The sequence below is a fragment of the Martes martes genome (assembly GCF_963455335.1).
Source record: "Martes martes genome assembly, chromosome: 2".
In the NCBI taxonomy this organism is placed as follows: Eukaryota; Metazoa; Chordata; class Mammalia; order Carnivora; family Mustelidae; genus Martes; species Martes martes.
Window position 1 is genome coordinate 6,635,707 of NC_137889.1, and position 12,949 is coordinate 6,648,655.

Consider the following 12,949-nt stretch of genomic DNA (forward strand, 5'->3'; position numbering starts at 1 on the left):
TATTGAATACGCATTAAAGTCAGAGTGTGATGTTGAGTATGTCATACATCCTAACAGTGATAAAAACTAAATTTCCATTTATCGCCCTAGAGGAAAGACGATTTTTCTTGCTATATGTAGCAAATATAAAATGGTTTTCATAATCAAAAGAAAGGTAGGGGCACCTGGGTGGCTCAGTCGTTAAGTGTCTGCCTTCAGCTCAGGTCATGATCCTGGAGTCCTGGGATGCAGCCCCATATCGGGTTCCCTGCTCAGTGGGAAGCCTGCTTCTCTCTCTCCCACTCCCCCGGTTGTATTCCCTCTCTCACTGTGTCTCTGTCAAACAAATAAAAACTTTAAAAAAAAAGTATGCTCTACGGATACATGATACACTTAAATAATGTTATTTTTCTGGATCTTTTATTTTTGTGATCTGCCATTTTTTTCTTGTGATTTCTTTTCCCATTCTAAATAAATATCCACGTTCACATCTACTTTTGTATTTGTAAACTTGTGTTTTTTCTTCAAAGGCTCCCACTCTCCCAGTTAATTTCCACACCCCACAGAGCCTGTTTCCACTCCATCAGATGAAATTCCACCTGGTTACTCCAGCCTGAAACTTGGAAGGCATTCCTCTCTCCTCCCTTTCTCATTTATCACCACCAGTCAATTAACTCCTGTGCATCACACCTTTCAGCTATCTCTTACTCACCTCTCTGCTTATTTTTATTTGCCCAGGTAGGAAGTAAATCCCATACCCCCTCCACACACACCTCACAAAGTCATGACCTCAAGGCATCCATCTGCTTTTTATCTTTGAAACCCAACAGAGTGGGTGGGGTATACGACTAGCAGTGGATATACATTTGTTGAATCAATATTTCTTGGTAAAAACCTGAAACAATGCAGAAAGTCCTGTTGCACTTCATCTAAGCCTACTCTCCCCAACCCCCCACGAGATAGTCACTGTCATCAGTAGTTTCTAGACATCTGCATGCAGAAATACATTTAGTTTTCACTGAAATGGGATAGTAGTGCGTAGATTATTCAGCAACCTTTTTTTTTTCTTTCACTTCATGTGCTGGAGATCTAGGGGAATACATTTCAATCTATTTTTTTCTTGCCACCTACAACATAGCATTTCAGTTATCATCTTTGTGAATTCATGTAATCATTCTACTATGGACGCTTATTTAATTAGATTTGATTCAAACGCTATCTGTCCACATTTGTTAGACACTGTCAAATTTCCCTCTGAAAAGGCTGTATAGGAGGAATTAATAAATGTCTTGTTCTCCATACAGGGTCACCAACAAAGTCCAAGCCAACATTCTATTTGAGATGTTGGAAAGTTAGCAACATCTCCAACCGGCTCCCAATCTACCTGCCAGGCTGCCCAGAACAACTTTTTAAAAACTCCTTTTTAAACCTTTCAGTAGCTTTCAAGACCTTTTGGGATAAGGTCTAAAATCCTTTATATGCCTCATAAGTCCCCCCGTCACATGGTTCCTCCCCCATCTTTCCTTTCCTGATTCAACCCCTACCATCTTTGTTGCCTTCGCTTGCCCCACTTACTTTCTCCACCAACAGTTTTCAAACTTTTCCATGGGGTATCCCTGAGAATATGTAAAGATGTGGTCATGAGTAGTTCTAAAGGACCTGAGTTTCAGACGCTTAACTTTCCTGAAATTGATCCACCTATGAAGACTTCCGGGAGTCCAAACCCACCTTGCATTTCACAATGGTCCCCACCACTGGGTCCACCTCAAATCTTCATTGCACAGCACTGCAGAGGTGGAAAGGTGTAATAAATTTGAGGACACCAAAAGGTAACTTAAAATTTATTTTAATTAAGGCATCATTAAGACAGGCATTGTCAAAAAAACTTTATTTACAATAATTACTTATCAGATTTTGTGATACACACTGATTCATGGTATATCGCTAACAACAATAGCTCAATACAGGAGAAATTTTTGCTTTTAGATACTTGATATGGTTTGAACAATAAAAGACTGAATCATAAAAGGATAGTCCATTAAGTTAAATTCTGTGGTACAAGTGGAATGAAATATGTTTTCAAGGAGAAAAAGAAAAGATCAATGTAAAATTCTAATTGGTAAACAACTATTTAAACAGATGATGATGGGTAATAAGTCACCATGATATTCATAACCCATTCAGGCTATTTAAAAGATTTCTGTAATCACTTTATTTTAAAATGTCATAATTAAACTTATAATAAAAACAGTTTTAGCTATTAACTTAAAAATGTGTGAGGGAAATACAATTCTTTTAGGTGACATCCTTTTTTTTTTTTTTTTTAAGTGTGGCCCATTCCATGGGGTGCCTGGGTGGCTCACTGGGTTAAGCATCTGCCTTTGGCTCAGGTCATGATCTCAGGGTCCTAGGATAGAGCTGCTTGGCAAGCAGTCTTCTCCCGTTTCCCGCATCCCAATGCCCCCCCTCACTTGTGCATGCTGTCTCTCTCTCAAATTAAAAAAAAAAAAAAAAAAGTGTCCCCCATTTCAATGCTCCACACAGGGTTTTTCAGCGCCTGGGTACACTGCACTCTCAGCTTCTGTCCTCCAGATTCGAAGTTCTCACTGGGAGGTTCTTCCTCTTCCTCTTATCTCTAGCTGTCGCCTAGCTAACTCCACTGTTAAGTTTCACTTTAAGTGTCACTCCACTTGAGAAGTATTCTTTGTACCCAGACTAAATGAAATCTCCTTAATAAATGTTCCCATAGTACTATGCATTTTCTCTTTATGTAAAACTTTTCCCGCGTGAAACCCTTCACTGCACCTAACTAAGCATCAGAAAGTCATAAACAGAACCGGTCTTTCCACTGTTATATCCCAGTGCCCCTGCATGCAGGCTAGGGTAGCTGTACTTCCCTAAAAGAACCATTTTTCTAGAGTGGTAGAAAAGGAAGTTAGACTGAAATAGATTAAAAAAATGTAGAGGTAAAGAGGTAGAAACAGAGAATGTGGGCTGACTATCACTTAAGAAAGGAGTAAGTGACCAGAGGTGAGAGTGAATCTGCCACAATTACTAGGAAGGGAGACAAGCACAGGACTAACCAGGGCGGCAGGGCTGGGTTTGGATATAAATGGGGAAAAGAGGAACTTAGGCTCTGTGTCTCCACGCCAAAACACTGCACAGAACTTCACTACTTGGTGACCAACAGTAACTGGGGCATAGCTCACAGAAAGCAACGTATTTACTGACGTCATACATACAGATCATAACGTGAACACTGAGCCTACGCTCTCTCTTCATACATTTTTTTCTAATTGTAGGCATGTCTGGTCTCAAAGTAAGCATGAATGGCACTGGAGAAGCACACTATCCACACCCATGACTTTTTTCTTCCAAAAAGAAATCTAGTTCTTCTCACAGTACAGGCCATTACTTCCCACAGAAAGAGAAGGGAAACCTTGTTGAAAATCTTTCTTTTGTGTAATGCTTCCTGTTGGCAATACACTTGTCCACATACTTGTTCCTTAGAAGTCTACTCACCTGGCTTTGTCTCCTCAGATAAGCATCTACCAATCATGTTACACGATGTCAATCCCCTATAGTCACAGAAAGTAGACACTGTTCTGGCCCTGATTAGAATTTTCCATTAAAATGGCTCCCAGGATAAAGCTAACCCACAGGCTTCTGTTAAAAAAAAAAAGAAAGAAAGAAAGAAAAATGAAAAAAATTTTTTTCACTTAAAGCATTTGGCATCCTTTGGAAGTACAACTGTCCCCAGAAAAGGTTACACATTAAACCACTTTTACTGAAGCCAAAGGGCAGTAGAAGGATCCAGAGGTCACTGGATCCGTTTTCACATCCACAAAACAACTGCCCCGCCTTCCTAGAATTTTCTTTCGGTCACAAAAGTATGTCAGTACTTTATATATTCTGCATGTACAGTCCAGGTACTTTTAAGTACTGCCGCAAAACGAGGCTCCTTATTAAAACAAAATGGGAAGACAGAGACCCAGACGCCGGGGAAGTGAAGCAGGAGTGAATCCGAAAGGTCTGACAAAGCGTGGAAAGCACCTTGCGAGAAGGCGGTCCAGCCGAGCGCCAACATGCAACTGCCACCATTATTGTGATGAAAAAAAGCGGGCCTGACTCCGAACCTCGCTAAGTGGCGGGGGAAGTCCTGCACGCTTGCTGGGAAGAAAGGGACCAAGCGGGGAAGGCGGGCGGTGGGAGCCGCCTAGAAAGGGGGGGGGGGCATCTCGCCAAGCCTAGCGCTGGGTAGATAATCCGGGGCGGAGCTCTGATAGCGCTTATCGCACCCCCATGTTCCACTCCAGGCCTGCCGTTTGGGCCTGCCCGAACTGAACTGGGCAAGTATCTGCTGAACGCACGAGTCCTCCTGACTGAAGACAGCGGTCTGCACCACACTTGACACCCACCGTGTTAGGGGACTTCTCGGCTTAAGGGCGCATTCCGGGGACCAGGGGCCCACAGAGCGTGCGAGCAGAACGTGGGGTCTGCCCTCCAACCAACCCGGGCCCCCTCCTCTGGCCCGCACCCACCTGCACCCACCGGGCCCGCCAGTCGCCACCTTTCTTCCCGCCTCTGCAGCGAGACCAAGCTTCGGAGCATGCGTAGCGGACAGACCCTGGCTGTCCGCGCTTCCGGTCGACAGTTGCACCTCCCTGTCAGCGCATTCGACCAATCAGAGGATGTGTTAATTTCACGGAATCCCGCCCCCTACGGGGGACTATGGCAACCGGAGGCCAATCAGGCGGCGTGTTGTTGCCGCGGAGCCCCGCCCCCGACAGGGGCGCTGGGTGACGGGCGAGGGTCATGGGGTGTAAACGCTTTTGAGCTTCGGAGCCTCGGAGGGCCGCGGCGTCCCCTGGCCCCGCGGCCGCGAGCAGCGCGGCCTGCCCCGCACTCGTCGGCCCGCCCAGCGTCAGGCGGCGGCGCGGCCCATGCGGCTGGGGGCGGAGGCCGGAGCGGGCGCGGGCTGGGCGTCTCAGGTGCGGCTGGCGGCCCGGAGAGGTGAGGGGGCGGCGGCGCGGCCCGGCCCGGCCCGGTGATTGGCCGCCGGCTGAGGGCAGCGGGGCGGCCTGGAGGCGTCCCGGGCGGGGAGCAGCCAGCGGAGCAGTCCGCGAGCGGCGCCGGCAAGATGCTGCTGTCCCTGGTGCTCCACATGTACTCGATGCGCTGCGTGCTGCCGGCCGCCGTGCTCCTGGGCACTGCCCCCACCTACGTGCTGGCCTGGGGGGCCTGGCGGCTGCTCTCCGCCTTCCTGCCCTCCCGCTGCTACCAGGCGGTGGACGACCGGCTCTACTGCATCTATCAGAGCATGGTGCTCTTCTTCTTCGAGAACTACACCGGCGTGCAGGTGAGAGGCGCTGCCCGCCCTCCGCGCGCGTCTGCCGCACCCGGCTCCCCGCTCTCCACCCGGGTCTCCGCCGGGAACCTTCCAGCCCGCTCCCCGCCCCCCACCCCAGGGTACCTTTGGATCGTTCGGCTCTGCCTGGCAGATCCGGCCCCAAGAACACGTGCCCTCGCCCTATCCTCCCACTGCCGAGGGAGGGTTCACGTTCTTAGGTAGGGTTTGGTCTGATACTTCCTTGCAGGTACCCCAAGGTCTCCAGGGAGCTTGGTTATGTTCTTCTGAGGCCCCAAGTGGGATCAACCGCCCCCTTCTCCCCATCTTTTACTGTCTGTCTCGGTGCTTAGCTAAGTAGGTGCAGATGAGCACTTAAGTAGGGCAAGCAGTTAATAAGTTTTTTGGCGTTTGGTCTAAGAAGATTGGTAATGTTTAAAGTCAAAAGGGCTCTTAAAAATCGGAGACCTTCTCTTGAAACCGATGAATGTTGCTTTTTGGACAATAATTACAACTTTGTTTTGCATTCTTCCCCAGTATAAGTGAAAGCTGGACGACGAAATTAATACATTTGTTACTGTAGAAGCCTTACGGTAGATAAAATTCTTGCCAACTTAAACTGGGCTCAAATGTGTGACTGATGTTTTGTCTGATGACTTTCTGTTACTTTTTCTGTAGAGACTGGATCTGTGCATTAAATTTGTAAAAAAAAAAAAATGTAGAAGATCCCCTTAATTTTAGTTATTTGAATTCTCTTTTACAAAAATAAGGATTGCAGATTTTCCTCTTATTTCCCAATTTGAATAGAAGAGCTTGATTCTTGGTTATTCCTTATATCCAATTAGTCCTTTTTTTCCCTCCCCTTTTCTTAATCGGGGTTGGGCTGAAGGGAATGGGATGGCATTGGTTTTGTCTTTTTGTCTTTTTTTTTCCCTCAAGCAGCTGTTTTCACCCTGTTGTCAACCAGCTACTATTTTCAGTTTGCAGTTGCACTGCTGTGGATCCCTGATGACTCTGAGTTTGCCCCAGTTGGAGGTTGTTTGGGGGAAGGGAAGTAGGAGAAGCCAGGGCCTACATTTAAACCAGTATCTGTAAGTGCTTCCTAGAAAAGAAAGAACGCTCTTTCAGGTCATGGTTTCCTGTTAATTGGCTTTTAAAAAAATGGTCTTCATCTAAAATTTTCACAAATTCAGACCAATCATTTGTCTCCCTTTGCTCTTCACCGTATTTGTCTATTTGTATGGTTTTGTCATGATTAAATATTTAATTTTACATCAGATGATTGCTGACCTGGGCTAGGGTACAGACAGAACATAGGACAAAGTCAGCTACCTTTTAGAAAAATAATACTGCCTATGGTGGGTTATTTCATTTTTGTTCAAAGAATATAGCATGTTCCATGCAATATAATAGATAATATACCAGTGTGTTTAGCAAGTTTCTTATTTTAAAAATGATTATAAAATTCCAGTGTTTCTAAATTGTATGTCTTATACCCTGTTCACTGTAGACCTCCAGTTTAATTTTTGAGTTCTCAGCACTTGATTTTTTAAAAAATTGAATCTATTGATCCTCAGTGGCCACTCAGTTCTAGAATTCCTAACAAACTTTAAGGAACACACATTAAATAAAACTTGGAATTGTACTCAAGGGCCATTAGATGTCCTTTTATAGATGCATGAATGACAATATCCAGGATAATAAAGGAAAGGAAATGTATTTATAAGGACATTCTGTCACCTAATTTTTAGTTTTACTTACTAGTTTTCATCAGTGACTGTCATTGTAAAGTTTTGATTAACATTTTAGTTTTTCTTGTTTTGCTAGGGGACTTTTTTTTCCCCTTGAATTGTTTTTCAGCTCTAGTTTGCAAAGAACAGAGACGATCCTCATCTTTGTTCTGAATATAAGAATGTTGATTCATTTCTGAAGAAGTGTTAGTAATTTTAAGTTTTTGGATGAAAGGAAATTCGCCATTAAATTATATAAATTGTAGAAGTATATTTAAATTGGAATTTTTTCCACCCCCTCTCATCAGGCAACTACCGGTCTGATCTCTGTGTTTATGGATTTGTTTCTTTTTTGTTTGTTTGGTTTTTTAGGTAACACATAAAGTGAAACCGAATGGTATTTGTCTGTCTGACTTATTTTGCTTAGCATAATACCCTCTGGGTCCATCCGTGTTGTCCCCAATGCCAAGATCGTTCCTTTTTCTGTCTCAGTGATATTCCTGTGTGTGTGTGTGTGTATAACACATCTTCATTTATCAGTGGACACATAGGTTGCTTCTGTATCTCAGCTATTGGGAACAATGCTGCAATAAACATAGGGGTATATGTATATCTTTTTGATTAGTGTTTTTGTTTTCTTTGAGTAAATACCCAATAGTGGAGTTACTGGATTAGGTAGCATTTCTATTTTTAATTTTTTGAGGAACCTCCACAGTTGCTACACCAATTTACGTTTCCACCAGCAGTGCATGAGGGTTCCCTTTTCTCCACATCCTTGCTAAATGTCTTTCTGATACTAAACATTCTGTCAGGTGTAAGGTGATAACTTATGATTTTGATTTGCGTTTTCCTGTTGATTAGTGATGTTGAGCATAAATTAGAATTTTTTAAATGGAATTTTTAATGCTTTTTAATTCTAAGTTTTAAAAAAGAACTGGATGGAAGTAGTTGCTTTGGAAGCTGTTAAAAGTTAATGTATTTTTTTCCTAAATGTCAGAATTCCTTTCTCATTATTTGAAAAAAAAAAAAGTTCTGCTTTTTTCCCTCCTTCCAATGGAATGAACTAAAAACTGATCATTGATATTTGCAGAACAAAAATATCTAGTGATATAATACATGCCTCCTCATTAACATCTAATAAGTATTTTAGTCAGATTTTTTTTCCTGCTTAAATCCTTTTCTAACATTTGGAATTTACTTTAAAATGTATTTTACATTACAGGCCCTATCTTCTAATTTGCTGTTCCTCAAATGCTAACATGATAGAACAACAAAATGTGGACTTTGAGATAAGATGAATTTAATTTTTCAACTGACCTACTTCAAATATAAAGTAGTCCAAAAAACACTGGAAACAAGATGACAGAATTTAAGCCTAAAATTTTGATTTTTTTTTTAATGTGTTCAGTTAGAATACTCTTCTCTAATTCATACTTTTAATTGAAACATTGTTTCAAGTTCTTCCGGGACAACCAAGGCATTCATATCTGGAGACCATTTATAACTGGTTCTTTTTGTAGCACTGTTTCATCAAACATAGTCCTAGACTTTTAGTTAAATTTGTGTCTTGTAGCTAAAGGCAGCTAAACTATTTGAATAAAACATGTTTATTTAGAATGGGAAAAGGGACCTTACAAGCCTACCTCCTTTTTACCACATCTGGATTCTGTCTGCATTTCTGCTGAAACGTTGCCCAGAGTCGTCTTGAGTATCAGTAGTCCTAAAGAGAATATGAATACTTTGTATCCTTAATTTCCTTTTCCTCTGCTTATTTATCATCCATGTGAAGACCTTAAAAGACCTGAGAGTACTTCCTTCAGTTTAGCTGGGGCCTGATAGCCCGGCAGATTTGGTTGTGCTTCTGCCTGTGTGTGTTTAAGAATGACACCAGCCTTTCATAGGGGAAACTAAACATTTCCCAAATCAAATAGGATTCCAGTCTAACACGTTTTGAGTCTGGCTAGGGAATAGACTTATAAGAAAATCTTAGAGGGGCCCCTGGGTGGCTCAGTGGGTTAAAGCCTCTGCCTTCGGCTTGGGTCATGATCCCAGGGTCCTGGGATCGAGCCCTGCGTTGGGCTCTCTGCTCATCCGGGAGCCTGCTTCCTCCTCTCTCTCTCTGCCTGCCTTTCTGCCTACTTGTGATTTCTATCTGTCAAATAAATAAATAAAATCTTAAAAAAAAAAATCTTAGAGAACTGTAATTAGAACCTTTCTATAAATAAAATTTTGTGTACTTTCTATAAATAAAAATCCCTGATTGAGCAAGCAAGTTTTTTGTTTTGGTTGCATTGGTGTAAGATTCCTTTTAATGTCTTATTTTTCTATTTTAAATCACAGATGCAATAAAACATTCATGCACTACCAAAATATTTTGAAAGTTAAAGTTCCCTCTGCCTACACACACCTTTCCCAGGTATGCAACAATTTGGTGTGTAACTTTAGATTCCTTCAACAAATGTAAATTGTGGGAAGACTTCTCCAATTAATTAACTTCTCAGGAGGGTTTTATAGTCACACCCAATATGTCTGTAACCTCTGGGGACACCTCTATACTCTTATGATGAGGATAGGAAAATATGAATCTACAGGCATAATTTACTTTCCCTCTTCGTGAATTTGTCTGAATTTGTCGAGCTGAATGAACTGACAGCTGACTCTTCCTAAATGGACTAGAAATTGATTTTTCCTGGGACGCCTGGATGGCTCAGTCGTTAAGCGTCTGCCTGCGGCTCGGGGCATAATCCCAGGGTCCTGGGATTGAGCCCCGCATTCATCCAGCTCCCTGCTCAGCAGGAAGCCTGCTTCTCCCTCTCGAACTCTCCCTGTTTGTGTTCCCTCTCTTGCTGTGCTTCTCTCTGCCAAATAAATAAAATCTGAAAAAAAAAGAGAAAATTTGATTTTCCATTAATATTTTCTCGTTTTGTTATGGTTTCTCAAACACAGGTTGATAATGTAATCCAAAACTAAGTAGTAAATTCTAAGGAATTCCTAAAAACTACTCTTCATTCCTTCATTTGTGCAGTGTTGGCGTGTGTACCTTGTTCCAGATCCTTAGCTGGATGCTGTGGGACACAGTGAGGAGAACCCTGCCCTTTTGGAGCTCACCTAAAACTAAAATGTACTGTGCTCTGTGAGATTGTTAGACTAGTGGTTGAGGAAGTGTGCCCAAACCGGTGACATTTGTATTGAGCTCTGCAAAAGGGCCAGTCGGAGCATTTGTAGTAAACCAGGCGAGGGATGGTTGTCAGAGTTGTGGACGGAGTGGACATGGACATGGACATGGATGTCAAGACTCCCAGATCTATTTTCGAAGTAGCTGATAGGGCTTTGTGACTGGCTGTGGAAGAGAAAGGAGAGGGAGGGATCTGGAACAGACTTGGGGTTGACTGTGTCAGTCGTGTTCTAGCACGTCATTCGTGTCCCTGTCACAAGGTAGGCACCGTTCTTCCCATTTTACCGATGAGAACGGAGGCACCAGTAGTTCACATCTGTAGCAGTTAAGGCAGGATTCAGTACAAGGCACCCTGGCTTCAGGATCCATTTTCTGAAGATGCTTTACTTGATGGTGTGGTTATATTGGTTGAAATGAGATCCCTGCTCTCAGTTTATTCATGCTAGGAAAAATATGGACAAAACAATTCCAGTAGAGGATAATACTGAAATTGGAGTGTTTGTTAGCTTTTTGATACAAAGATAAAAAAACTTCGCCTGGATTCTTCAAGAAGGCTGTATCAGTTATTCTGAGTTGCTTTGAATCTTTACTTCAAACAGGAGAAAGTATCATGGTGTGTTTAGGAAAAAGAGGCCCTCACCGGACAACTGAATGAAAATGAAGACAACTAAGTGTGGCCTTCAAAGCTGTCTAAATTTTGCCCTGGCCAGTTTTTCTGTTATTGGTTTCACTGTAGCCCAACTGCTGCTTCTTCCCCAGCCCCCCACAAATGACCAGCATGTGCCTATGGACTACTGTTCTCTGTATACTTTCTTCTAGCTGAAGCCTCAGCTTTCCCTCACCCCCTCTCGGTGTCAGCATCACACATGAATTAACACATGAAATATTAACATTAGCGTCTTTTAATGTTTGTATTATCCCTTCTACAAGTTTGTAAACTTGTGGAGATGGCAATAAAGGGGACAGTATCTTAATTTTTCCCGTTTAACAAAAGGGCAGAGTACAGGGAATACTTGGCTGAGTTTTTGTGGAAATGTAGATGAATCTCACTTTTAGTGGGAGTGGGTTCTTGAATGAGCTTACTGGTTGACAGGTTTTGATTTAATAGGGACTACAGGTCTAGTGAGTCTAATTGTATTTTTTACTTAAATAGATAAAAGGGAAAGAAACATGAACCACACACTTAGAAGTAAGATTGTGAAAGAATAAGGTCAGAGACCTTATAAAGGAGGCAGTTCTGCAACAGCCAGCAATATAGAGAAACCTTTGTTTGCTTGTCCATAAAAACCTGTACTTTTTGCTACTTTTGAACCTATGCAGTTCTCTAAGGCTTATTTTGTTTCCTCTTTCTGTATGGGAACTAGCATTGGAGATCCCAAATAAGCAATGTTGTCCAAGTGTTTTAGAGGACTGTATGCTTCTGGAAGTGAAAGTGGTATTTGGAAGACAGCTTTATTCTGCCTGGTCTCCAGGTGGAGTTCGGGAGGAAGAAGAAACCAGGGGTGATACCTAGAGCATCACCTAAAATGCTAATCATATTCTAAGCATTCATGTTTTATTTTTAAACTTAATTTAATTTTTTAAAACAATTTTATTTGAAAAAGAGCATGAGCAGGGGGGAGGAGGCAGCAGGAGGAGGAGAAGCAGACTCTGTGCTGAGCAGGGAGCCCGACTCGGGGCTTGATCCCAGGACCCCAACATCATGAACCTAGCCCAAGGCAGAGACGCTTAACCGACTGAGCCATCCAGGCTCTCCCTAGGCACTCATGGTTTAGAATGAGAAAAGAGTCTCTACTCTCAAAACACAGTTTAGCAGCGTTGTAGAAAGAAGTCAGTTTAAAGAAAGCGTGTCTGAGGTAAGTTAGAAAAGAAAGGAATCAAGAGCCATGGGAAAACAAGAGCTCTGCAGCTGAATCCTAGCGCTTGGCACACTGCAGGGAGCTTGTGGGGCTCAGTGGAGGACTCGGGGCCGGCAGGGCCCACGGAGCGAAAGCCCGCTGCTCTTCGTGTCCCATGCATTGCTTTGTTCTCTGTCTTCGTTTGCCTTTCTGGAGGAACATTTTTTGTGTCTATTTAATTTTTTCTTATGAGTTTCTTATCTCCTTAGTGTTCAGACTGAAAAAAAATCACATAAGCTTCTAATAAATGGGAAGTTTCCTCATTCAAAGTTCTTATTTGGAATTTTTGCAGAGAATACTTTTATAACATTCGAAAGAGTTTTGGATCTTGGTGTGAGAAACCTGGGCGTAATTCCTAGCTCTCTGACAGAGTATGTGTCAGCTTGAGTAAGGCAGCTTCCCAGCTCAGTATTCTCCCTCAGTGAATACTTATGTCATGCTGTTTGGAAGACTGAATGAGGCAGCGTGTGGAGCTGCCCTCAGCGACTGGCACGTCGTAGGTGCTCAGCGAAACACCCTGTAGGGTAAGGACTATGCCAAGGGACACGCATGAAGAATGTGTCAGAAAGCCTTGTGGTCTTTAAGGTTCCTTTTAAATGTTGCACGGTCCTTATAGCATACTGCTTATTAGACAAATGACTACGTTTCTACTTTAATCTTGGTTCAGAGGGCATTGTAATTTTCCTATTCAGTGAAGTGTTTGAGATTGGGCAGAAAAAGACCATCATGTTTGTATGCATTACAGTAGAAACCTTTTGCTGGTTAACTTGTGATATATTTCATTGGCATAAAAATGCATTTAAAAATTCATTTCAAATGA

The 12,949-nt window shown here is 42.7% G+C and overlaps 2 protein-coding genes across 4 annotated transcripts in view; one reads left to right on the top strand and one right to left on the bottom strand.

The window, feature by feature from the left end:
• Positions 1 to 4,559, bottom strand: part of LOC308338486 (uncharacterized protein) — a 188,495-nt gene extending 183,936 nt beyond the window's left edge. Inside the window, exons 1-3 of the mRNA XM_080796600.1 lie at positions 4,521 to 4,559; positions 3,502 to 3,645; positions 1,708 to 1,765 (exon numbers count right to left, since the gene is read on the bottom strand). The gene's annotated coding sequence lies outside the window, so the exon portion shown is untranslated. The remainder of the gene's footprint in view (positions 1 to 1,707; positions 1,766 to 3,501; positions 3,646 to 4,520) is intronic.
• A 217-nt stretch (positions 4,560 to 4,776) lies between these two features.
• The window catches only part of AGPAT5 (1-acylglycerol-3-phosphate O-acyltransferase 5), an 83,441-nt gene continuing 75,268 nt past the window's right edge, over positions 4,777 to 12,949 (top strand). For all 3 annotated transcript variants that reach the window (XM_080797737.1, XM_080797735.1, XM_080797736.1), the window contains exon 1: positions 4,777 to 5,338. In XM_080797737.1, coding sequence (XP_080653863.1) covers positions 5,120 to 5,338 — 219 coding nt within the window. In that variant the 5' untranslated portion in view covers positions 4,777 to 5,119. The remainder of the gene's footprint in view (positions 5,339 to 12,949) is intronic.